The 27938-nt window shown below is 46.0% G+C and overlaps 1 protein-coding gene across 1 annotated transcript in view; it reads left to right on the plus strand.

Annotated features, from left to right (window-relative positions):
* REPS2 (RALBP1 associated Eps domain containing 2) overlaps positions 1 to 27938 on the plus strand; it is a 210535-nt gene that overhangs the window by 76271 nt on the left and 106326 nt on the right. Inside the window, exons 3-5 of the mRNA XM_075539155.1 lie at positions 7767 to 7915; positions 12002 to 12128; positions 25141 to 25238. Of these exons, the coding sequence (XP_075395270.1) occupies positions 7767 to 7915; positions 12002 to 12128; positions 25141 to 25238 (374 nt within the window). The remainder of the gene's footprint in view (positions 1 to 7766; positions 7916 to 12001; positions 12129 to 25140; positions 25239 to 27938) is intronic.

The raw sequence follows: 27938 nt of genomic DNA on the forward strand, positions 1-27938 counted from the left end.
TGCTCCCATGTAGGTAGACTTATTTGGGTTTCACAGGTGTAATGTTTTCCAAACAAGTATTCTTTCAGCAAAAGCAAATAAAAAGATTTTCTGGATGAATTACGAGTTGAGGTCCTTGTACCCTGCTCACATGGCAAACCTTCCCATCTAGTAGGTCTAGGAGGGAAAAAGCCTTTGGGTGTATATAACAGTTTAGTGTTTCATAAAAAAGGCTATTTTTTCTTTCTTTTAAAAAAACATTTTATAGGGGGCTTATACAGCTCTTATCACAATCCTTACATCCATCCATTGTGTCAAGCACATTTGTTGCCATCATTCTGAAAACATTTGCTTTCTACTTGAGCCCTTGCTATCAGCTCCTCATTTCCCCCCTTTCTCCGTGCCTCCCTCCCTCCCTCCCTCCCTCACAAACCGTTGATAATTTATAAATTATTATTTTGTCATGTCTTACCCTGACCGATGTCTCCCTTCACCCACTTTTCTGTTGTCTCTCCCCCAGGGAGGGAGTTATATGTAGATCATTATGATCGGGTCCCCCTTATTCCCCCACCTTCCACTTCCCCTCCTGGTATTGGTACTCTATTTATTGGTCCTGAGGTGTTTATCTGTCCTGGATTCCCTGTGTTTCCAGTTCTTATCTGTACCAGTGTACATCCTTTGGTCTAGTTTGATTTGTGAGGAAGAATTGGGATCATGATAGTGTGTGTGTGTGGGGGGGTGAGCATTAAAGAACTAGAGGAAAGATGTATGTTTTATTGTTGCTATACTGTACCCTGACTGGCTTTTTGCCTCCCTGCGACCCTTCTCTAAGGGATGTTCAGTTGCCTACAGATGGGCTTTGGGTCTACACTTCACACTCCCCCTCATTCATAATGCTAAGAATTTTTGTTTTTTGATGCCTGATACCTGATTCCATTGACACCTCGTGATCACACAAGCCGGTGTTTCTTCCATATGGGCTTTGTTGTTTCTGAACTAGAAGGCCGCATGTTTACCTTCAAATCTTTAAGACCCCAGACGCTATATCTTTTGATAGCTGGGCACCATCTGCTTTCTTCACCACATTTGCTTATGCACCTGCTTTGAAAAGACTGCTTTTTTTCAAAGTGGAGTTAGAAGCTCAGAAAGGGCAGGCTGTGACGGAGGGGGTCTGGAGTATATGTGTTTGAGTAGCTCATTGTGGGTTTATGATCTAAACAGAGATGAAATTTTCAAGCCTAAGTACTAGACTGGCATCTATAATTCAGCCAAGGTCAACTCAGCCTTGCTGCATCACATTAACCCAGGCTTCCTTTCCCATTTTTCTCTTCAAAGATTGCTTTAGCAATTAAAAAAGAAAGAAAGAAAGACAATCCTCTCTTTCCCAGCATGGCTACAGGAGCCCAGAGTTGGTCCAATGTACAGCTGGCCAGTTGTGGGTACCAGGAGTCCTGCTCTCCACTCCACATTCCTTACCCTTGGCGCTACCATTAGTTATTAGGTGCCATCGAGTTGGTCCCGACCCATAGCAACTCTGTGCACAGCAGGACAGAACACCGCACAGTCCTGTGTGTCATCCTCACAGTTATTCCCAATGTTGCAGCCATTGTATCAGTCTGTCTCCTGCAGGGATTTTCTTTTTCTTTTTCGCTTTCCTTCTACTTCCCTTATCCAGGGAGATGTCTCCCCTGACAGTATGTCCAAAATGTGTGCTGCGAAGTTTCGCCATCCCTGCCTGTAAGGAGGACCCTGGCTGTACTACTTCCAAGACAGATTTGCTTGTCCTTTTGTCATTCCATGGTACTCGAAATATGCTTCTCCAGCACCACACTGCAAATGTGTGGATTCGGCTTCAGGCTTCCTTATTCAATGTCCAACTTTCACATGAACATGAGGCTATGGAAAATATCAGCATCTGGGTCAGGTGGACTTCAGTCTTCAAAGTAACATCCTTGCTTTTCAATACTCTAAAGAGGTCTTGTGCAGCAGATTTACCTAATGCGATGCATCTGTGGATCTCTTGATTGCTGCTTCCATGAGCATTGATTGGGGAGCCAAGTCAGCCAAAATCCTTCACAACTCCCCCTATTTTTCCATTTATCATGATGTCCCTGTTTAGGTATGACGATTCTGATCTTCGTTACATAGAGTCCCAATCCATACTGAAGACTGCAATCCCTGATCTTCATCACCAAGTGCACTTCAATTCCTCCTCCCTTTCCGCAAGCCTTCTCCAAAGACAACCCCCTCTCAGGCAGCGACTACCAGCCTTTGCCGATGCTATGGGATTACTTTTTGCCATTTAGTGAATGGTCTCTCAGGATAATGCCCCTTATCATTAACGAATACCTTGTCACTGTAAACATTCAGGACTCAAGGACCAAGGGTCAGTGTCTGAGTGGATGTAGAGGACATGAATTCTCCTAGAGAGGATCTTTGTTTCTATATGGAAAAATTGAAGTCCAAAGCAGTGACACGAAGGACAAGATAGGAAGAGACTAAGAGTTGCATCTTAAATGGCTGCTCACAGGCTTTTAAGACCCTTTTTGAGACCAAATTAGGAGGCAGAACACTCTTCAGTGGGCTGTGTTATGCCAATTGACTTTGGTGTGTAGGGATAGACTTTGGAGGCATAGCACCTTGTTGTCATTATTGTTTGTTATTATGTGAGTAGCTGATGTTAATGATGAAAAACAGAACCCTTCCCCCCAAAAAAATCCCAAACCCACAGTCACTAGGTCGATTCTGACTTGGAGTGAGCCTGTTTAGAGCAAGTGTCTGCAGGTGTACCTCTTCACAGGAGAGCAGCTGGTGGGCTTGAACTGGCCCACCTTACAAAGAGCCCAGCACCTAATCCACGGCACCACCATGGCTCCGATAGAAATGGAGCTGCAAGTAAAAGTAGTGGGAGGAAGAGTGGGGGTTCAGGAGCTGGGGGGCTTATTTTGAGCATAGTTCTGCCTTCACATAGCTGCATGGCTAAGACGGGGCCCACCTTCCCTTTTCTGGGCTTCTCAGATCATCTGGCAGATGGGGGCATTTAAGCTACCATTTCCTAGCTCCAAAATGCCACTCTTGCACCTAGAATGTCCTCACACGCAGTGTTTGCATTTTCAGGATGGCATAATAGACTTGGGGAGAAGAGGGTGGGCTGTGGCCCACCACAGACTCATTTTGAATCCTTGCTCTGCCACCTTCTACCAGGGTGCACTCAAGCGAATTCTCATTCTCTCTCTCTCTCTCTCTCTCTCTCTCTCTCTCTCTCTCTCTCTCTCTCTCTCTCCCTCCCTCCCTCCCTCCCCCCCCTTTCTCTCTCTCTCTCTCCCTCCCTCCCCCCCCCTCTCTCTCCCTCTCTCTCTCTCTCTCAGAAGGTGGCTCACCAGGGGAAAGGGCATAAAACAAATGAATTCCTTGTCGGTCATTTGGAAAAGCACTTGGAGTGGCTTGATCCAATCTGGTCGCCACCAGACACCTGGGCCTGGCTAATGGCATACTTGAAATGTAGTTAGTGTGACCGAGAGATTGCATTTAAAATTTACATTACTCAAGAGAAAAAAAACCAGAAATACAGTGGACTCCCCGCCCCCCTCGCACTCAGCCTAGAGCCAGAGCTCACTGGGATTGCTGTGTTCTCCCAGGCATGGCAAGCCTTCTCGCTCTGACCTTGCAGTCTGAACTCTTTTCTATTGCTCACCCTAGTGGGTTTTCCGTATTCCTCCTCGGGCAGGTTTTTGACTTGCTTAGATTGTGGCTCCTGCAGGTTGTACTGTCTTGTTCTGCCCTACACAATGGTATTGTTTTAGTGGCACTACATTTCAATGTGACCGTATCCTCCTGTTAGAGGGCAAGCCGCTGTGATGTGAAGGGCCAGATAGTAAATGTCTTAGGCCTGCTGTTGCACATGGTCTTTGTCATATCTCTGCTGTCCTGCCATGAAGGCAGCCACGGCTACTATGAAAGCAAGCGGTGCGGCTGTACCTTGAGAAAACTTTCTTTACAGACATGAAATAGTTTTGTGTTGATATTTTTTCCTTCACACATGAAGAAAGGTAGAAGCCACTTCAAAGGCATTGGCGCTACAGAAGTAGGCAGTGGGCTGACTCCGGTTTCTAGGTATTTCGCCCAGATCAGGCAATCACTCCCCATGGGGAAAACCCCACACCTGAGGACAGGAGAATGGAGAAGCATGTGTACAAAAGGAATCAGCCCTGTGCATGCAGCTAATGGACTCTGCCTGTACACAGTGCCCCAGACACCGTGCTCCACAGAAGAACCTTGTCAGAATACACACTAGACGCTTCCCCTGACAGGAAGTCCTGTAGCAGCCAAGTAAACCTGAAATGAGAAATGGCTGTTGTCTTTGAGACCAAAGGGGATTGGATTAATGGGAAAAGAACATGAAGGACAAATCTGTGTGATGGAAATATGTTATAGCTTCATTTGAGTGTTGGCTACATGGGTGTATAGATTTGTGAGAACGTAGCTATTAGTAAAGGATCCCTTCATACACAAGAACCTTTTACATAAGCAGACAAAATTAGCTGCTGACACTGAACACATGATAATGTTAATCCGATCCAGATTTCTGCTTATGCTGAGACCCTTGAACACAGTTCCTCATGCTGTGGTGAACCCCCCAACCATAAATTTTTTTTGTTGCTGGTTCATCACTGTCATTTTGCTACCGTGCTGAATTGGGCCACCCCTGTGAAAGGGCCGTTCGACCCCCAGGATGCCCAGGTTGAGAACCGATGCCCCATGGCACCCATCAGCTTGAAGCCAGAAGCTGCAGCATGGCAGTCCGTAGCGAGTGCGACTAGCCACCCTTCCCAGGTGGCGAGTCCGAATCCAGCTGGAAGATCTAGTGGGGAAGAAGGATACCATCAACCTTATTAAGAGCGTTTGAATGTTCAAATGATAATGTTGGGTGCAAAGATATTATTGGAAAGAATTTCACTTAAAAAAAATAAAGTGGCTATTCTCAAATTTAAAATGAGCGTTACCTACAGCCTATTTATGTTGAGATGGCTTTGAAAGGGCTGGAGCAACAGGTGCTAGTTTGGAAGACAGCAGGCTCTCTGCCCAGCCCCCCCCCCCTTTTGTCTAGATCCTGCGTTCAGCATCCTTGGGTATTTATCCTTGACTTTGCCCTGCTTATTGTAATAGATTGAGGAGCCGGAAGTAGTGTTTATATCCGTGGTAAACATGACCATGTGAACATGCTTCCTTTCTTTGTAGAGGCCACATGCTGTGAAAAAGGAGAGCCATACTTTCCTTTGTGCAAGTGAAGAATAGGCATTTATATTTTCTGTACAAAGAATGTCTGTGTTCAAAGGCTCCAGCCAAAGATGCCCGTTGCAATCAAGTTGCTGCCTGGCCCCTGTAGCATTTGCATCTGAACTCTTCATTTTTCTTCGCTGTTAATTGAGCAGAATTTTTTTTTACCAATTGCCACAGAGTACTTGTGATTATTTGATAATTACTCCACTGATTGTCTAAGTTGGTTAACGTAGGACTAGGAACACCTATCAGACTTCACATTTATAAGCTAGACTTCCTCCTTTTCCCTCTTAAAAAAAAACAACAAAAATGCATGCAGCAGCTTAAGGAAAGTGGGCCCCTCATTAAAGCTTTTTCAATGACAGGAAGGTTATTGTGAAGGTTTACAATTCTATTAAGCGTGTGTTGCTTGAAACCACATGGCCAAAGAAAGTACAAGAGAATTCAGCTGGCTTTTATCTTCTGCTGCTTGGTGACTGCATGGGGCGGAGGGTAGAGGAGGGAAAGGGGACGTTCTTTTTCAGTGAACAGGGAGTGTGCTAGAGAAAAGCTGCCTCCAGGGATGGGGAGATCTTGTAAAGTGACAGTGGCCCCAGATCTAAGCCTCCCCCGTTAAACCATCAGGGAGTACTTGCCATTCATATGACCTTCCCTGCCCTCTACTGCAAGGAGTCTGAATGGCACAGTGATTAAAGTGTTCCGGTGCTTCCTGAGAGGTCAGCAGTTCAAATCCATGAGACACTTCGCAGGAGGCAGATGGGGCAGCCTGCTTCTGTGGAGAAACTCCACGGGGCAGCTCCACTGTGTCCCAACTCCAGGATGGCTGTAAGTCAGCATTCTCTGGGCAGCAGTACAGTGGGCTCTCTATTGCTCCCTAGAGATGGCTGTTGGCTACCAGCAAAACACTGGTCGGGAGACTGGTAAATCCCAAATAGTTGCTGCTTTATCACCCCCACCCCCATCCCTGGCTCAAAAATGCTGACAACTAGACTGCATGCTAGTGGACAGAACAGGGGGGCAAATAGCTCAGTGGAACCTCAGACCATCTTTTTAGAGCCTTTTGGCTTACGGAACACAAAGAAATACCTTCCTGAGGTCAGAACCCAAAGAGTAGCTTAGATGTGATTTACTCTCAGGGTCTAGAATTTCTTTGGCCTTTCTCCCCCATGGAATGCATTCCAGTCTCAAGGCCTGGAGAGCTGCCCAAAGCATGGAAATATTAAAAATGGCGGCCAGGCTCTCTTTGGGGGAAGAGTCTCGGTGTAATTTTTCACCATGGTTCCTCTGTGTCTCTCGGGTCCGGGGCTGATTGATCTCGCAGAGATTTGTCATATTGCCTGTTCCTTTGCTTCCGATGTGGACATAGCAACAGCAGCAACAACAACAACAGCAACAACAACACCAGAGACCCAGGAGCAGGGAGTCTTACTTGCCGGTGCTGTGACGGGCTTGGGCTCAGGCTCAGGCTCGGGCTCCAGCATGGCATCAGTCATTGGCAGCGCAGCTGTGTTTGTGCAACAGCGAGCTGATGGAAGCACAGAGCTACACTGATGAGCATTATCCCCCAGACAATGGCTATGGATGGCAAATCAGTGTGCCTACTCCACAGCATTATCCCCATCTGTGTGGTTCTTTGTCGCGGGTGACTGGGTGTGCTGCGCGGTGCCGAGAACCGGAAGGGTGCCACAGCCGCATTTCCAGTTGCAGGATCATTTGGTTAGAAACCTGACAGGTACGTGCCCAGACCACCGGTGGATGTCCCCTCCTTTGTAGCCGTTTGAGTGCAGCGCATGTGTTGGCCAGTCAAATCAGATGGAAAAGTCAGACCCATTGCTCTAATTGGATACCGTTTTCGTGCTGGAATGAAAAGGCAGGTGGAGGCCGAGTGGGAGCACGTGACATAGTGTGACAGAGGATAAGAAAGTGGCCTGAACTGTGCGTTTGCCGTGGGAGCTATGGACACTGGTGAATAGGTGGCGGTGGGAACTCGAGTCTCGTGGCCTGGGCTCAAAGCCTGGCTCTGCCACAGACAAGCTGTGGTGTGTTTGGGGAGGGGCTTTGCCCCCTTCGTTTCTGTTTTGTTATCTGTAAAAAGAGTGATAAAGCCTTGCAGAGAGGTAGGAGGATTAAATGAGTTAATGTTTGCAAATCCTTCTTTTATGGCGTGGCTTATCTCTATGTGCTGTACTAGTCTAAGACTTAACCTGCTGCCGTTTGCTGTATGTTATACAGCGCCTCATCTTTTCTCATGGACCTGGCCTGAAGGGAGATCAGTCCTCTCCAGAGACTTGGTCTGCCTCAGTAAACAACTCAGTAAACTTGTAGCATTTTTCTGTCATGCCATTCTCATATTAGTCCTCATAGTGCCTACGTCAAAATATAATCGATATTTAGTGCTCTGAATTTTTCCCTCAACAATGATTCCTCTTTGGGCCCTTAGGTTTCCCCCTTTTGCAGTGTTCTTCACTAAACGTCTCTCCCATATGTCTCTCATTCTGGTCCTAAAGAACTGCCCCTGCCTCGCTTCATGATGTCCAAGAACGAGGGAGAAGGACGATTCGGGAACCCGGCTGAACTACATGGAACTAAGACACAAATTCCATATTTATCATCGGAAAAAAGCACACTCAAAAGACTGGATGAAGGGGACAAACAGGTAAACGATCTGACCAGGTGGGAGACTCTGATTCTGAACATCACATATGCCCCCAGAGGTGCCAGTGGTCAGGCTTGCGAAACTCAGCCATCTGGGACACAACCATAGACCTGGAAGGAAGCCAACCAAAGGTTCAAATAGCAAATGAAAGGGGCTGACACAAAGCCCACTGTATAGGAATTACCACAAGCAAGCCACAGGGGCATTAGTGTCAACTTTTGTATAAAATGGAGCCCTGGTGGCTTAGTGATTACGTGTTGAGCTGCTAACTACAAGTCAGCAGTTCAAAACCACCGGCCTTTCCAAGGGAGAAAGACGAGGCTTTCTACTCCTGTAAAGAGTTAGTCTTTGGAGACTCCAGGGAAAATTCTACCCTGTCCTATGGGCTCACTATGAGTCAGCATCCACTCGATGGCAATGAGTTTGGTTTAGTTTTTTTTTCCTTGTATACAATACGGACATCTGATTTTACTAGATCAGTAACCATGAGATTTTAATAGACCCCCCCTCCAAAAAAAACCCCAAACTCAAACCCAAGCAAAACAAACACCAAAATTTGGGAAGAGGTTTTTTAAATACATTTAAAGCAGTGGTTCTCAGCCTTGCTAATGCCGCGACCCTTTAATACAGTCCCTCATGTTGCAGTGACCCCCACCCATAAAATTATTTTTGTTGCTACTTCATCACTGTCATTTTGCTACTGCGATGAATCAGGGGACTCCGTGAAAGGGTCGTTTGACACCCCCCAAGGGGTCACGGCCCACAGGTTGAGAATCGCTTGTTTAGAGACTCCTTCTTCACTCTTGGGAGAAAGCGGACATCCCCAGTCTTGGAGGTTCAAAAAGTATTGCTCCCCAGGCTTCCAGTTCATGCATACATACATGGGCTCATTCCAAACAACACATTTAAACATGTCTCTGTGATCTGTGGATGGCTGCAGACAAGTTCTCTCAGTACTATGATCATTTTAATCTCCTTAGAGATCCTGGGTGTCATAGTGGTTACATGTTGGGCTGCAATCAGCAAGGTCAGCAGTTTGAAACCACCAGGTGCCTGCTTCTCCGCAGAAAGACTGGGCTTTCTAGTCCCATAAAAAGTTAGTCTTAGAAACTCACAAGGGTCAATTCTATCATGTTCTATAGGGCCACTGTGAGTTAGCATCCACTTAGTGGTAGTGAGTAGGGTTGGGATTTGTTGGGGTCTCCTTTGGGTGCCTTCAGAAAAAAGGTCCAACCAAAATAGTGGCCTCTGAAGGGAGCTACTGGGCTAGTTCAATTTGGGCCGAGCAAACAGCTCAGCAGGCGATGATGTCCTTAATTGTTTTATTCCAAAGAACTCATCTTGATATTTTTTTTGCCTCAAGGGTAGTTATGGGTGCTTCTTAAGAAATGGGAAAACTGCACCGGTAAGAAACAGACCAAGAAAGTTGTGCTGAGGAATTTTTTCCCCATCACAATGCTCCTGCTGAATCTTGGAAGGTAGCCAGGGATGTCCTAGGAGAATTGTGCCGGGAAACCTTACTCTTACCCGCCTTATGGTCCTGCTCTTGCCCCTTCGGCTTCCTTTTGTTCCTATGAAGAGCTGGTTTTGAGCCCCACAAGGCCAGAGATGCTCTTGGGATGTGGTGTAAATTGAAGAGAGTACAGAATTCATCAGGCAAGGGTCTCCAAACCTGAAACCAAACTCACAGCCATCGAGTCAGTGCTGACTCATAAGGACCCTCTGTGGAATTTCAAAACAGTAACTTTATGGGAGTAGAAGGTCCAATGTTTTTCCCAAGGAGCTTCTGGTGGTTTCGAACTGCTAACCATGAAGATTGCAGCCCAAAGTATAACTACTATGCTAGCAGGGTTCTGGGAAAGGTTAATTAGAGAGATGGAAACACTGCCTTCAGCTATGTTGAGAAACTGTAGCTTCACATTGTGATCTTTTTATTTCATAAAGGTTTCTATGATTTTATAGCAACACTTTTTAACTCACTGTCTTATACATTAATGCATTAAAGATCCTGAAAAAATCCTGCAGGGGAGAGGCCAGAAGACCCTGTATGGACTAGACTTTATTTTTTAACCAGGTATCCTTTCTCTGAGGGCGTGCTTGGGAGACCCCCTTGGCAATTACTGCCAGCACCCAGTTAGCAGATTGGGAGACAGAATAGGGAAGATCAGGATTTAAAAGTAGGTCATTGATAGTCGCTATGTGTCGCGTTGATTCAATGGCAGTGAGTTTGTGCTTTTTAGGTTTGGTACTGATAGTGATATGCAGATGGTGATTGGTAGATCCCAAAGTACCAAAGCCATGGACTCTCAAGAAGGGGTGAAATAGGTAGGCATCAGACAGCTTGGTCTTCTAACGATATTGATTTATGGGGGGAAGTGAGTTACATATAGCAATGATCTTTTATAAGGCAAAGACATCTGTCGTGTTTTAAGAAGGCTTGAATTGGGATGCTTAGAAAATGCAATGAAGTTTTAGCTACTGGGGGGCTACACTCGTCTGTGGCCCACCCTGACGGTGCTGGCAAAGGTGGTGGTTTATGGGGGGGGGTAATAAGAGGAGCTCTGTTGGTCAACTGGTAAAGTGCTTGGCAGCTTTCTGTAGGGTTGGTGGTTCGAACCCACCAGCTGCTCTGCAGAAGAAAGATGTGGCCATCTACTTCTGTGAAGATGACAACTTTGGAATCCCTATGGGGCAGTTCCACTCTGTCCTCACAGGGCCACCGTGGCACACTGGCAACCGGTTTTGGTTTGGGACTGGAGTTGAAGTTGGACAAGTCTTATTAAACAGTTTTGTGAGTGCTTGCTTTATAAATTTCATATGTTAAGTAGGTTCTTTGGGGATTAAAAAAGGGGTGAGGAGAGGATAAAGTGATATCTTTAAAGAACTCGCCCACGGTAACACGAAAGCAGTACTGCTTACCAATGTCAAGACTTTATAAAAGTGCTCTGGGTCTAAAGAGAAATATCCCAAGATACTGATCAAAAACTCTCCTTCAAGAGGAAGGAATGTGCTTTCTGTGAAGCATGCACTCACACCTGCAGGCGGGCTGCCTAGCATAAGCCTGGGATGCAGAGAAAAGGTGCACCCTGCTTTTCTCTCTCCAAGGACATCATTCGGTGGTAGGCAGTGAAGTCTAGGTCCATGCCAAACATGGCAAAGAATAAACCCAAATTCACTGCCATTCAGTAGATTTTTACTCGTTGCGGCCCTATAGGACAAGGTAGAACTGACCCTGTGTGTTTCTGACACCATTAACTCTTTAGTAGAGTCTAAAATCCTCTGCCCCTTTGTCTCGCTGACCTTATAGGACAGAATTGCTCCCCTGGCTTTCCGAGGCCATAAATTGGTATCCTATCTTTCTCCCGAGGAACAACTGGTGGGTCCAAACCACTGACCTCTGGTTAGCAGCCCTGTGCTTAATACACAGCACCACCAGAGCCCATTAGTCTATTGTAGCATTAAAACAAACAAAAAAGAAGAGTAAAACTGCTTATCTGCCCCAGGGTTCACATGAAGTGCATGTTACAATGGGGATGGTTCCAATTGTAGCTCTAGCCTAGTACTAAGGAGTAGGGTACTGGGAACGATTTGCCCATAATGACTTTTTGTGCAGTTTCTTGATACAACCAACCAAGCTGGCCTTTTAGTTTGCAATAGTAAGCTTGCCTTCAACCTTGGAAGCACTTACCAATGTTTGTCTATGTTTGTTGAAAGACTTGGTAAGTGATGTAGCTCTCAGAAATAGCACTCCTGGGGTATTGAAGCACAATTGACTTTACCCCCAAAGAGCTCAGGATTGGGACGTATGTACATTACTGCATATTCTCAGTGCCTTTAATTTTCCAAAGGAAAATGGATCAGAATCGCTAACAGGGCTCCTGGCTTGGTTGCACGATTTCCCTGAGTGGAGCCTCTGGAGATTCCAAATGCCACAGGGACTGCATTTGAATCCTGGGGATCTGGTTAGAAGCCCTGTCTGCCCACGTCAGATCTCCTGGGTGACCAGCAGTCTGTGTGGCTTGATCCTTACTCACTGCTGTGCTGCCTGCTCCTGTCACCACTGAACTCTGCTCTGGTTCTTTGCAGCAGGAAGCACAGTCCCCGGTGATGTCGCCACTGGCCTCCCCTCCGTCTTCCCCACCTCATTACCAGAGTGTGCCCTTGAGCCTTGGCTACAGCAAGCTGCGGAGCAGCACTGAACAGATGCAGCCAGGTAAGCGGCGAGCTGGGGCCTGATGTCCGTGCCAGCGTCCTAGCGGCTCCTTCATCTACCCAGGAGCCCGGCCGCCAGCCGCTGATGTCCCAGATTTAGTGACCTACCTTGGTCTTTGGGAATGTGGCGCAATTTAATTTGAGATTCTCCAAAAGGGCTTTGGAAAAAATGAAATGGCATTTAGTTCGGCAATGCTTTGTTTCCTGTTTCATACACCAGTTCACCTTTAGACTTGTAAACAACTTTGTGCATGATTAATTCTTCTTGCGTAGATTGCATTAAATGGGAGCACAGCCTCCGCGCGTGCGCGCGCGCATGTGTGTTTGTGTATGTGTGTGTGTTTGTGTTGGATTTGTTAGTATGTCTGCAGAAGTAACCCAATGTACCTAAATGTTGCTCAACTTCTTCAGATGACAGCCACATAAGGCTCAGGAGCAGTGAGCAGTTGGTATCGCGAGGTGCAACTCTCACAGGGCGGGGGTGGGGATGGGCAGCTCCATGACGGAAGCTGCAGGAATGTAACTAATTGATGTAGAAACTTGACTTGGGCTTCTTTGCAGAGTAGTGTCAAAAACAACCCAAACTCATGACTGAAATAGACAACACATTTCAAGACCAGATTCAGCCTGTGAAGAATGGCCGCACGCGGGGCCTGGGGTTCGCCATGTGGCTGGGAAGAAGAAGAGAAAGGCTGCAGACGTGCTGCCCTGGCCCCGTGGGAGGGTTTCCGGCCACCGTCTCCGGGGAAATCCGCTCCTTTGCACAGCTGGCTGCCCATCAATTCGCTGGAGCACCTGGTCCTCCTGGGGCACAGGCACCTGGTTTACAGTGTGACCAAGGAAGGGAATTCCAGAATTGGACAGCCAAAATACACCCGCGCCCCCCGCCCACTTATCTCCTAAGCTGTGGTTGAAAATGACCCACTGTCTGCAGATTTAAAATAATTTTCTCCTGCACTGAAAATAATGGGAACATCCAGAGGGATCCAGAAACACACACACACACATACACACACACACACACACACACACACCATGTATACTAGACCTAGTCTAAAAAAGGGCTACACTTTTGCAGAGCAGGTGATGTGGAATAGCGGAAACACTTTACTTGGCATCAGGTGCAGGTTTGAGTCCCCACCGATATAACCTTGGGCAAGCCCTGATGCTTTTCTGACCTAGAATGTCTGCTGCTCTTCTTTTTCTCCCCTTTCAATATTTTATTGTGGAGACGGGGCGGGGGGGACAAGACAGCCGTGTAGTTAGACAGGCCTTGTAACAGTCCTCTTTAACAACAAAGGCCTGAGAAAACCACTGATTTGCATCCACGTGACCACTTTGGAACCCTGGAGCATCACAGACCAGGTGGAGGAATTGGACTGCGTGCCAAGCGGAAGGAGAGACAGCACAGAACCAGTGGGCACAGAAACTGATGGGTCGCCGGCACCTTGCCAGATGAGCCTGCCTAGCTCAGCCGCACGGAGACAAAGCCTGCAGTGTTCCCAGCCCAAGCCCCCGTCACCTGCTGCAGATGGCAGGGGGGGGTGCTTTACACTCCCGTCCAGTGCACTCACCTCCCTCGCTGCGTCTGCTCCCTTCCCTTCCCATGTTGGAGATCTATCGCTCTGCTGTGCTCCCTCATCCTCTCATCCCTACCCCTGCTCCCTGCACACATGAGTTTTGGTCTGGCGGCACCTACTGCTATGTCTCCTGAACCGGAGGCCCATGGCATTGGCGGTGCCTGCCTCACTGCCTTGCCACCAGCACAGGAGAGGCGGGTGGAGGGCTACAGAAGGGCAACCCCTCCTACACCTACCACGGTGCACACAAACCATTTGTGTCCACTGATCTTCCCCACCACCCATGCTCGGAGCCCACCAATCACCAAAGCTTCCTACTTCCTCCAGCCACCTATGTCAGGGTCCTAAAGACTGGTGCCACACCCTTCCCAACATCTTGCCTTTGTGCACCAGGCCATGCTCTTGTCGTGGGCATCCATGGACTGCTGCCACGCCTCCTGCCTCGCTTCCCATACAGGCTCTCTGCAACTAGCGACTTGTCCACTCCAATAACCCCGACCCCCCCCACCCTGAGTGCCAGAATAGAGGGAAAAAACCCATCAATATGCTGTCCACAACAGACACCGTAGACACAACATAAATATGCCCATTGGTGATAGTTAAGTTTTATGTCAACTTGGTTGGATCAGGATCCTCAGTAGTTTGGCACTAAAACACCATCAAAGGGTGGGGACAAAATAACAGCCCAACAGTGATCCCACATTAGTAGGAGTGGCAATGGTAATCTCAAAATAAAATAGACTTTAAGAAAATATTCACCCTAACAGATAAGGGCATTATATACAATTATGAAAGAATCAGTCCAAGAGAACAGAACATGATACTGGTACAAAGACACACAGACCAGTGGAACCTCATTGAGGACCCAAAAGTCAATCTGTCCAGCTCAGGACAGCTGATCTGCACTAATAGGTCAAGTCCACTCAGTGTGGGAAAGATGATATCCAAGTAAATGGTGCTGAACGGTCTGCATGTAGGAAGATGAAACAGGACCCACACCTCACACTATATACACAATAACGAACTAAATGGATCGAAGACCGAAATATCAAACCTAAAGCGATGAAGATAATGGAAGAAAATATAGAAGTACGACCAGGTGCCCTGCTCTGTGGCATGAATACAATACAAAACATAACTAAGATGGGCCTGTGGGGGAGCAGAGAAGGGGAAGAGTGTTTACATGGCTGAATCCTTAGGTTTAGTCTCATATATTAAGGAGTCCAACAGGCTGGGTTTTGGGGATGGTGTGAGGCTTTTACCCTTGTGAATTGGAGGGGAGTCCCAATCAAGTTCTCGGAATGTTGTTCCCCACTGTATCCTCCCATAATATTGGTACCTTAGAGTTACTTCTTATAAGCACACGGCTGATTTTCACTGTGTACCGGCAGCTTTATCTACAGGAGCAGATGTTCTATTGCTCTCTAGGCATTGGTGTTAGGTTACTCCGCCAATATACTCAGGGACCTTTAGGGTTAAGGTGCAGCCCACTTTGTTACTTGTGGTTACCTGCAATTAGGGGGACTTGCACGGCCCCCAGAGTTTATATAAACCTTGGTTGGAAATATATTCTCTCTGCATGGACCTGGCTCCTGAAGTCATGACTGCGAAGGTGAGCGCTTGCATGCTTTCTCTTGTCCGATGGCTTTAATTTCTCCCCTCGATACTACAGTTGCCCCTTGGACCCAGGCACTTGTGGGGGCTGGTACCCCACCTGGGACTTTCTAGGACTTAATGACTCAGGCTCATCAAAAGACTTACCCAAAGAGTGAAAAGAAAATCTACAGACTGAGAAAAAGCCTCTACTATATCTAAGTTCTAATCCATACTTTCTAAAGAAACTCGAGTGCCTATAAGGCAATTGGATAATAAGATAGTCTAATTAGACAAAATGTTAGTGTAATTAAACAAAACACATTCTGGAAGTTAACAGCAAAATTTTCTCATCTCTCTCTCTCTCTTCCCCCCCCCCTCCATCCTTACTATCCTGTCCATTACTACTCATAGTGACCCTACAAGACAGGGTAGAACTGCCCCTCTGGGTTTCCCATACTGTAACTGCAAGCCTCATCTTTCTCTGGTAGAGGGGCTGGTAGTTTCAAGCTGCTGACCTTAATGGGTCTCAACCCACTGCATAACCATTATGCCTCTAAGACTCTGTTAACGCCATTAGAGAGAGGTCTATCAAAACTACATGTCCTCTTACCCTGACACTAATAAAAAGATAAACAAGCCAGGAAATTAGAAATGTTAGCCAGGCTGTGGGGATATTACAAGGCTTATGCACTGCTAGTAGGAATATCAAATGGTATATCCACTGTGGAAACGGTTCCTTAAAAAACTAGCAACACAAAACCAGCACTGTGACATGAATAGATATACTCATAACCATTCATTGTAGCATTATTGGCAATTGGGGAAAGATGGAAACCTACATGCCTGTTAATGAACAAATTGTTGTGTAGACACAATGGAATACTACACAGTGGTAAAGAATAACCGTAGTCTTCAAAACATTTTACAATGTGGATGAATTTGGAGTAGAGAGAGTTACTTATGAAAGTTACAAATATGTGGGGCTTCAAAAACCTCAAAAATTCTATTTTAAAATTTCATTTTCCATATGCTTTTTGAAGCCAATTCATATTATATGGAACCACTAATACTTTAAAAGTGTTTATACACAGAAGAAAACTCTTTGTACTAGAGGTGAGAGCAGGAGGGAAGAGAAATTACAAGATAGAAGTCACATGTTTATAATAGTGAAAGGCAATATGGAAGTTCACATGATCAAGGCAAATGAAGACACTGAGAGGATCACAAGAATGGAGGACAGCTACCATAGTATAACAGAATTAGCACACGATGATGAATGGATACACAAAGAGGTATGTGAAAGAGGTGGGGAAGGACATTGGGGAGCACATGCATCTGCTGATACAGGTTTGGCTGTGCATATTTCTAAAATACAATTTTGGGTGCTGCATGTGCACAGTTATGGAAACCCCTTCAATATTACTAAAGCCCTTGTGTGAAAAAATTCCTAGGCTTGAATGCAACAAGGGGGCTTCTCCATCAATTGACATTACATAGTCTGGAAAGACCATGTTTTCTTACCGTGTGTGTTAGTCCAGGTTGACTAGAGAAACAAATTCATAGACTCATGTGTGAGCTTTATATCAAGAGTAATTGTATATTAAAACAGCCCAGTCCAGATCCAGTTCATAAGTCCAATGTTAGCCCATATATCTGATAACAGCATGAAAATTCCTCTTTAGATTCACACAACACATGCAATGATGCTGAATGCTGGAAGATCACAAGCCAGGGAGTGGAAAGTCTTGTTGATCCAGTGGTGGTGGAAACATCTCAGTGCTGGCGTGGGTCTCCACGTGACTTCTCCAGGTCTCTGGCTCCATCAACATCACTCCATATGGCTTGTCAATAGCAATGTCTCACAAGGAGAGAGTGTGTCCTGCCTCCAGGGAGGAAGACTGGAGTTCCCAGAATCCTCAGGAGAAGACCATGCCCACACAGAGGCCTCATTGGCTATGGCCTGATTGACAGGCTAGAGTTCACCCTTCGCTTAAGTTTGCTGGAGATAATGCAACTACCACACCACCCCTTGTCAATAAGGCATGTTTACACAACTCTAACAATATATAATTTTTTGACTCCCATTTAAAAAAATTTGATATTTTTATTGGGGCTCATACAACTCTTATCACAATCCATACATCCATCCATTGAGTAAAGCACCCTTATACATTCGTTGCACTCGGCATTCTCAAAATTTGCCTTCCACTTGGGTTCCTGGAATCAGCTCGTTTTCCTTTTTTTCCCTCCCCCTCCCTCCCTGCTTCCCCTTTCCCCTGCACCCTTAATAGTTTATAAATAATTATTTTACCTTATCGTACACTGCCCGGCGACTCCCCTCACCCACCTTCCCATTGCCCATCTCCCAGAGAGAAGGTTACTCAAAGATCCCCAAGATCGGTTATATAATGTTTAAACAAAGCACAATCATATCCGCACCTAATAGAACACAACTAAAATGCATACAATTCAATATGTGCCAGCCTCATTTAGATATAATATTCTATAAACGAACAAAACAAAATATTCTATGTCTAACAATTGCAGCTAAGTGAACACCTATGAATATATTCCCCCACGTTTGGAAGTTTGTAAGCCAACAACTTCATGCCTTTATCCTCCCCATTTTGAATATCCCACCCACTTACTCTGAGGAGACAATCATAGTCTTTGATGTGAAGAATCTTCATTCCAGTCTGCATCCATTAGCAAAGTAAAATCGGGACAGGCCGTGCCCAAAGTCTACAGCAATATGCAATAGTTCACAGGCTCAAAAATCTTTTCTGGTCAGGTTCCGGTCAACTCAATGTGGGCCACCTTGCTTAGCCTCTCCAGGGTGCCTGTTGATCGCCTCACCTTTAGACTATGAAGTCCATCACAGATTTTCAACAACCCCAGCCCGATTGGGCTAGGTCATGAACTTCAGACCAATCAACCCGCTCTCCTCTTCTCCTCTAGTGAACCAGGTCCACGGGTGTCAGTGGCCAGACTCAACCCATCTCTCTATGGCTGCATTTCTCTCCCTTTCACTCAACAAATTGGATCCAAGTGGTCACCTAGCAAGTATTTTAGCCTGCCCACAGGCTCCCTTTAATGTTCAGCCCTAGAGTGGAGAGTCCTTCCATGCTCTAAATTTTTTTCCAGCTTCTGACACAAACTAGTTCAAAATAAAAAAATCCAAAGGGTTCCTTTTTTTGCTTCCCCCCTCCCATCTGTCAACAGTCCCCTAGGCACATCTCTTCACCTTTACAAGTACTCAAGACACTGGGTGGGGCTTATCCTTTCAGAACCTTCTTTGGAGGGGTGTCCTAAACCATTAAAAGATTCAAATTAATGACAAAGCAAGTGTGCTTATGAGCTCTGTATTTTCATGCTCCCAACAATCATTTCTATTAATCATATCAATAACAAATAAGCAGAAGAAATCAGTATAAACAAAGAATCAGATACTAAAATCAATTCTTAAAACAGTCAAGTTCAATTCTTATCTAAATCCTCATCTAAACTATCCCATTGATACAAAGTACGGCCTTTGCCTCTGACTGAATCAAGTAGAGCCAGGCTTTCTGTCAGCCATTTTGACCATCTGTCAGCTATTTTTCACTAAGCAGTATGGTCTCTGAGAAACTCAAGGGGGCGGTTTTGCTCCAAGTTCAAAATATACATTAATCACATTTTCTCCATTTCAAAGAGGAATGACTAAAGACAGCACCCAACAAAACGATCCAAACTTTGACGTCTTATATTCTTTCTAGAAAACAGCATGGTAAATTGCATGGCCATGTCTGACCTCTGGCTAGTCAAGGAAGAAGCACTGTCATGAGGCAGAGGTCAAGCAAGCATCCACTCTCCATCTTCATTTGTTCTCGAGAACCCAACTCCCAAGGCCCCACAATGTGTTAGTCTGGTTGACGAGAGAGAAAAAAACAGATACTTCTATATGAAAGAGCTTTAGATCAAAGATTAACTGTACATTAAGATGAAGTCCATCCATCTGGTATTACCTACTTTGGTAAGTAGTGCCTGTCATCTTAAAAGCTCATGATTGGCCATCTAAGATGCAACTGTTTGTCTATTCCACGCAGAACAAAGGGGAGTGAAGAAAACCAAAGACTCGGGGAGCAATTAGTTCAAAAGATTAATGGATCACATTAACCACAGGCTGCATGCCCTTAAGACTAGAAGAATTTTTTAAAAAACATTTTATTAGGGGCTCATACAACTCTTATCACAATCCATACATATACATACATCAATTGTATAAAGCACATCCGCACATTCCCTGCCCCAATCATTCTCAAAGCATTTGCTCTCCACTTAAGCCCTTTGCATCAGGTCCTCTTTTTCCCCCTCCCTCCCCGCTCCACCTCCCTCATGTGCCCTTGGTAATTTATACATTGTTATTTTGTCATATCTTGCCCTATCCGGAGTCTCCCTTCCCCCCCTTCTCTGCCGTCCATCTCCCAGGGAGGTGGTCACATGTGGATCCTTGTAATCAATTCCCCCTTTCCAACCCACTCACCCTCCACTCTCCCAGCATCGCCCCTCACACTCCTGGTCCTGAAGGTATCATCCACCCTGGATTCCCTGTGCCTCCAGCCCTCATATGTACCAGTGTACAACCTCTGCCCTATCCAGCCCTGCAAGGTAGAATTCGGATCCTGGTAGTTGGGGGGAGGAAGCATCCAGGATCTGGAGGAAAGCTGTGTTCTTCATCGGTACTACCTTGCACCCTGACTGACCCATCTCCTCTCCTAAACCGCTCTATGAGGGGATCTCCAGTGGCCGACACTTGGGCCTTGGAAGACTAGAAGAATTTGATGGTGCCCAACTAGCACTACTGACTTTTCTGACTGGAGTCATAACAGAGGGCACCAGACAGAGTGGGGATATAGCAGAGTAACAAAAGAAAATTAAATTCACAAATAAGACCAGAGTATGTTCTGACAGAATCTAGAGGAAGCCGCTCCCCTTCCCTCCAAGACCATGACCCTAAAACACCCATCTGATCTGGAAATGTAGCTTTTTCCAGAGACCACCTTTGGCCAAACTGGGCAATAAAATAAATCCCTGAGAGGAAATATATACCTTAGAACAATCAATTATACAAGAACCAAAGGAGAACATTTTCCCCAGATGAAAGGTGTGTTTGTCTGGGTAGACTAGAGAAACAAATCCATGGACACATACGTGTATAAGAAAGATTTATATACAAGAGAAATTGAACATTGAGAAAACATCCCAACCCAGTCCAGTCCAAGGCCATAATTCTGATATTAGTTATATGTCTAGTACCAATCTATAGAGTCCTCTTCAGACTCACAAAACACATGCAATGAAGTCAAATGCAGGATGATCACAAGCCAGTGGGTAGAAAGTCTTTTGAGTTCAGTGGCGTTGTAAGCATCTCAGTGCTAGCGGGGGTCTCTACTTGGCTTCTTTGGCTTCTGAGGTCTGGTTGCGTCCATGTGGCTTGTCTTCTGCAACGTCTCACTGGAAGTGGCCGAGAGAGAAGTGTCTTCTGCCTCCAAGGAGGAAGTACCAGATTTCCCAGGGAGAAGGCCACGTCCACACAGAAGTCTCATTGGCTATCTCCAGATTGACAGCCTAGACTCCATCCCTACACTCTTAATCCTTCAATTGACACCAGATTAGGTGACTACCACAAAAGGCTAGACAAGGAGGCAAGGAGGAATAGATAATCTTGGTGAAAGGAAATGGGGAACCCAGTGCAGAAAGGGGGAGTGTTGGCACATTTTAGGGAATGCCACCAATGTCCTAGAATACTTCATGTACAAACTATTGAACAGGAAACCAATTTACTGGGGAAGCTTTCACTTGAAGCACAATCTAAAAGAGGAAACCTTAGGAAGAAGTTCTGTTTCGCATACACAGGTCACGTGAGTTGAAATTGCCTTAATAGATTACTGTATACGCTCGAGTATAAGCTAACCTGATTATCAGCTGAGGCACCTAATTTTACCACAAAAACTGCATTTAAAATGTGCTGAAAAACTCGGCTTTTACACAAGTATATATGGTACGTGGGTGGTCCCTTCTTTACTACCTGTGTGCTAGTTCATTGTACTCTGGGGACTTGGATTTTATTTCTGGAAGCCATACCACCAACATTTTAACTATCAGCAGGGTCCTTCCTGGTCTTCAGTTCTCAATCTGTGGGTTCTGACCCCTTTGGGGGTCGAACAACCCTTTCACATGGGTCACCCGATTCATCACAGTAGCAAAATGACAGTGATGAAGTAGCAACGAAAATAATTTTATGGTTTGGCGGGCGGGGGCCGTGTGTGTCACCACAATATGAGGAACTGTATTAAAGGGTTGTGACATGAGGAAGGTTGAGAACCACTACTCTATGTGGATGAGTTTCATCAGCGCTTCTAGACTAAGAAAAAAGAAAGGTATTGTGTTACCCGACCCGCAAAGTGTTTTGGTGAAAATGTACATAGCAAGTTAGGTTTCCATCTGAGAATTTCCACACAAAATGCTCAATGATACGAATGCTTTATTAGATGATACCTGGCTAGATGGCATCTGTCCAGATCCAGCTAAGACAAAGACAGGAGTCAGCTGGATGATGGCCAAAATGTGGTGGGGGTACATCTACAGCTGATTGGAACCCATGGCCTAGATTTGTGAACAGATGGGCTTCAGAAACTCCCTTGAGCCTGTCTGATGACATAGGTCTGTTTTCCCATGGGAAGGGCCTTGTCAATGAGGAACTGGGACCTTCCCACAGCTGGCTTCCCCCCAAACGACCTCTTCTGGCCAGTAGAAGCATGCCCCACCCCTGCCCCCTGCTTATGGGAGCCAGAGGCATGTGGGACCACCTTCCCAGGCAAAGATCCTGCTTCAGCATCGCAACCATGCTGCAATCTTCCTACTATGCTTACGACCTTTCAGCACAGAGCAGTTGGTAACCCGAACCAAGCCCATAGCCTTCAAGACTGGCTGCCGAGACTGGCTGCTGATCTTTACATGAGCAGGAGCAGGCAGGCTCATTGTTCTCCCAAGGAGCAGCTGGTGGCCTTGACATTAGCAGTCCAATATTTACCCAGCAGTCACCAGGGCTCAAAGGTTTACCGTAATTGGCTATTTTACCCAAATGGAATGATTTAGGAAATTCCATTTCTCAGAAGGAAATGTCTTGTCGAGCAACTGAAACTTTGACATGGACAAAATCTTGTGCTTATGGAAGAAGCACACCGGCCAGTGCGATCACGAGGTGCCAAGGGACCAGGTATAAGGCATCATGCAAAAAAAAAAAACCCACAACGATATAAGTGTGTGTATATATGTGTATATATGTGTATATGTATATGTATATATATACCATATTAAATGAAGGGGGAAGTGCAGAGTGGAGACCCAAGGCCCAAGTGTCGGCCAATGGAGATCCCCTCATAGAGGCGTTTAGGAGAGGAGATGGGTTAATTAGGGTGCGAGGTAGTACCGATGAAGAACACAGCTTTCCCCCAGATCCTGGATGCTTCCTCCCCCCAGCTACCATGATCCGAATTCTACCTTGCAGGCCTGGATAGGACAGAGGCTGTACACTGGTACATATGAGGGCTGGAGGTACAGGGAATCCAGGGTGGATGATACCTTCAGGACCAAGGGTGTGAGGGACGATGCTGGGAGAGTGAAGGGTGAGTGGGTTGGAAAGGGGGAACTGATTACAAGGATCCACATGTGACCTCTTCCCTGGGAGAGGGACAGCAGAGAAGGGGGGAAGGGAGACTCCGGATAGGGCAAGATATGACAAAACAACGATGTATAAATTACCAAGGGCATATGAGGGAGGGGGGAAGGGGGAGGGAGGAGGGGAAAAAAAAGAGGACCTGATGCAAGGGGCTTAAGTGGAGAGCAAATGCCTTGAGAATGATTGGGGCAGGGAATGTATGGATGTGCTTTATACAATTGATGTATGTATATGTATGGATGGTGATAAGAGTTGTATGAGTCCCTAATAAAATGTAAAAGAAGAAAAGAGGAGAAAAAAAATGATAAAAAAAATCTTGTACTTAAAAAAATGTTTTATTGACATGCAATTCTCTAAATGCATTTGGTTTCTTTGAGCTGTTTTTGACCTACAGAAGAACTGTGGAGGAAGTAGAGTTCCCCTTGGCCCCCTCACCTGCCATTAGCACCCAGCATCCCTCTGGTCCATTTTCTACAAAGCACACACCCATATAAGCACATTGCTATTAACTAAAGTCAACTGTTGGGGCTGCTTTGTGTCGTACAGTCCTGTGAGCTTTGAGACATGCATAATGTCACGTGTCCACCACAGCAGTGTCCTACAGAATAGTTTTAGGAGATTTCCTTCCAAACTTGCATTATGTGTTTCTACTCAGGTTTCCTTGGCAGATTTAGTTTCTCTCCCTCTCTCTTTTGTCTTAGAAATCCATTCCTCCTAGCTTCTGAAAATCTACTTAGAGCTCTGCCAGGAAATGGTTTGGGATTTTAATGTGTTTAAGTGTTATGTTACAGTGACTTGGCAGCAATTCGGATGGGTGGGGGAAGCAGACGTGAGCCCAAGCGTCTTATGTTTTTGATGAGCTGCTGTTGCCCCTTTTTAATTTTTAAAAGCTCAAGCTGTGCTGAACTTGGTAATATAGCAGACTGCTGAGCACTCGTTCTAATGCTACGTATGAATAAGCCCCGGACAGGAAACATGTGACCTGTTTATGTGCTTTCAGAAACTTGAACTGCTAGCCCACAGGGATCAGAGGGGCTTTCACTGGGGTGATTGTTTCTCCGGGCTGGTCAGGTTCAATAATACTGTCTCCCTAATGTACTTACAAGGCCATTTTACTAAGTGCTCTGGGGGAAAGCAAAAAGGGCAGGGGCGGTATGTAAAAATGTTGTTTTATTTGCTGTTTATAATTTTTTAAGGGAGCAATATACCTTATTGGCTAGAAAAAATGAATTTGTAAGTTTTCCTGTGCTTATTTTAATATTCGAACCCATAAGCAAAAACTCTGGAAGCAGAGCGGGCTGTTAACCACACTGATGGAGCTTCAAACCTATTTGATGGCAGTGAGTTTGTCATTTTTGGTTTTAGACCCCTTGAGGGAAAGGAATCAGGGTGGTGTGTTTGAATGACAAGTGCCTTCCTTTCAGTCTTCCTCCAAATCATGTTGATGGTGAATGTTACGAGAGCGTATTTATTTTCTTGGTTGCGTGAGGGGGTGGGTGGCAGCTGGTGAATGATGAAAGGATGCCTGTGAGGCAGGTCGCAGTCGATGGCATTGCTGCACGTCTGGAATGTGAGCACCTAGAAGAACTTGTGAGCACTTTGCTCTCACGCAAACTCCCAGCCATCGAGTCAGTGCCGACTCATAGCGACCCTATAGGACAGGGTAGAAATGTGCCTGTGGGATTCCAAGACTATAGCTCTTTTCAGGAGTAGGAAACCTCATCTTTATCCTATAGAACAGCTGGTGGTTTTGAAGTGCAGACCTTGTGATTTACAGCAAAGCGCAGTGCACTAGCATCGTTGCTTGTAAGGTAGTGGCTAGTAAGAGGAGCTAGAGATTCAGGGTAGAATCTCTATCTCAGTCTCCCCCCACATCTTATTCCTAATCTTAATCTGATATAAATGCTTTCCTGTGTGGTGTGCAGTTAGTTGACTGCCACTTGGTTAGTTCAGTTGTGCCCATCATGGTGCATGCATGTGTCTGAGGTGGCCCACAGAGCACATGCTGAAATTCCTTTTCTTCCCTGAAGTGTGGCTGGTCTATCCGTTGGAATGGGAGGTTGTCACCTATCAGGGGACTCTGGATCCCAGGCTGACTTTCTCTCCCGTTCTCTCAGCTCCTTATGAAGCCAGACAGTCTCTTGTCCAACCTGAAGGAACCTCGTCTGGGGGACCTGGTGCCAAGCCTCCTCGTCTCCAGGCTACTCTTATTCGGGTAAGTGATGCTGTGTATATGTGGGGTGTGTGTGTGTGTGTGTGTGTGTGTGTGTGTGTGTGTATGTGTGTAATTCTTTGAGAGTGGGAGGGTGGAAACCTATTTTGGACTCTTGGGATTGTGCTTTGGAATGGATTCTCTCTTTTGTGAGAAGATATAAAATGGCCCCTCCATCCCCAACAAATACTGCCCTCCTTGTTGTTCTGCTTGTATGTTTTCCTAAATATTTTCTGTTCCTGTTTCTTCCTCTTCTCAGTGTCTCTAGAAGACATCTGGCGGGATCCCGGCCTTTGCTACACAGTTAATGCCCATGGCCCTCAGCCTTAGACACCCCCTCCAGGAGCACCAAGCTGTTTTTCCCACCACAACCCATCATGTCCCCACCGCCTTCTTCATTAATGCTCATTCAGTAAACAGTGAACTAACACTCTCTCTCCCTCTCCCTCTCCCTCTCCCTCTCCCTCTCTCAATCTCTGATTAGGTTGTGCGCTTCCGGAAGGCAGAATTGGCTCTTGGGACCTCTCTCAGAGAGCTTGATTTCTCGTGTGGTTGCAGAAACAAAAATCAGATTAAAATAAAGTACTTGAAAGTCATTTATTTGGTACCACAATGAAGAATCAGGGTGCCATTCTCACCTCAGCCCAGCTCAGTTTTACCCACAAGGTGCAGAAGATGGCTGTTTCTTCAGCCGGGTCCTAGACAGAGCAGTTGCATGAGCTTAGTGGTCCTAGGGACCACAAATAATGTGTCTTGAAACACGAGATTCTCCCGTTTGGAGTGGTGGTTATCTTAGGATAGGTATTGCAGGGGCTGGAGTTCAACCCCTAAATATCCAGGGGAGCTGTGTGGGTTCTTGAAGAATGTCAAGAATAAGCTGATTTTTTCAGCACATTTTAATGCAGTTTTTGTGGTAAAATTAGGTGCTTCGACTGATATACGGGTAAGCTTATACGCAAGTATATACGGTAATAGTAAATTCCATAATGTCTACAACAACATATCTACATAAATACCATGTCCACACATAAAATGCCTATAAAAATTATGTGTGGAGATGGGGAGGGGAAGGTTGTGTGGTTTTAGGGAAGGAAAAGACACAGCACATTATTTGCATACAAATATGTCAGGTGCCATCGAATCGGTTCTGACTCATAGCGACTTTATGTACAACAAAACGAAACACTACTTGGTCCCGTGCCATCCTCCCAATTATTCTTATGTTTGAGGCCATTACTGCGGCCACGGTGTCCATCCATCTCGTTGAGGGTTTTCCTCTTTTTGACTGCCCCTGTGCTTTATCAAGCATAGCATCCTTCTGCAGAGACTGCTCTCTCCTGACAACATGTCCAAAGGAGCACTGTGGCTGTACTTCTAAGACATATCTGTGTGTCCTTTCGGCAGTCCATGGCACTTTCCATATTCTTCGCCAGCACCACCATTCAAAGGCATCGCTTCTTCTTCAGCCTTCCTTCTTAGCACTCTGAAGTTTACAGAAACGAGAGCATTGCACTCCCAGTCCCTGCTCTAATGGAGTTTGCAGGCTGCTGGAGGGGAGATGGTCATTAAGGAAGCCCTTGCCAAGGAAATACGTTATTCTCATCAGTTGTGTGACTCAAAATGATCTTGTGCTATGAGGGGGAAAGTTAAGCTTGGGAGCATGACCTAGCCTTGACAGGATGATCAAGGACAGCTTCTAGAAGGTAATACCATGTGAGTTGCAGCACTGTTATCCAGGTGAGGACATGGGCTGTGGGGGGCGGGGTGTGTGTGCAGGGAGGCAGGGATAGGTGAGAGGAAATACTGAGCAAAGGGAGCTGTGAAAGATAAGGCTCTTTCTTCTTAGCACTTTCGCCTTGTGATCTCTTTAAATACAGTTATCTCACGAGGTAATTACTATGATCCTATTTTTCCAGATGACAAAACCTGGGATTTAAAGGCATTATTTAATTTGGTCACAGCTAGGAAGGAGGAAGTCTGGAATTCAAACACTGGCCACGTTGCGTTAGCCTCTGGCTCGGGAACCGGATTCGTGGTGATGCCCACTGTATAGCTTGGGGAAAGCCTGCCAGACAACTGGTGTTGGGGAGCCCTCATGAATTCAGTTTTGCGATTACCAAGAGGAAGTATTGTTGCGATAGTAGGACATATGGCTCAGGAGTTTGGGGGCCTACACAGGGGTGTTTGACTGATTGGCCATTAGAAGGTTTTTGGGTGTAGAGCAAAGAAAACCAGGCAGCTCTTGTCCAGGTCCAGTCAAACACTGTATGATCGTCGGTTGCCTCCCCCTGTGCCCCCCTTCCCCATAACAGGGCAGGGGAATGCCTGTCGCTATCAATTTGCAACCGTCTGATGCTCCCAATGTTTGACCTTGGGGGGCGGTCGGGTTTCCCCCTCCTCTCTTTGGAGCTTTGGCTTTTGTTCAAGTTGAGAGCAAGGGGCCTTTCTCAGGACAGCAGTTTGTGGGTTTGTTTGTTTCAGTGGTTAATGTGGGTTTCCATAATCAGTTCTTAGGTTTCCTTTGTATGTCAACCGGGTTGGGCTAGACGCCGCCTCCAAGGTAGCAAAATGCCTGACTGCATTCATTATGTAAAGGAGGGGATTTGAAGGTTCAGGGTGCTAGGGAATTAATATTTATTGGGCATGAGACCAGGCTAGGCTGGATAATGAATTCCCCTCCTGTTGCCATGCTAATGTGTGGTG

The sequence above is a fragment of the Tenrec ecaudatus genome, chromosome X, assembly GCF_050624435.1.
Source record: "Tenrec ecaudatus isolate mTenEca1 chromosome X, mTenEca1.hap1, whole genome shotgun sequence".
Lineage (NCBI taxonomy): Eukaryota > Metazoa > Chordata > Mammalia > Afrosoricida > Tenrecidae > Tenrec > Tenrec ecaudatus.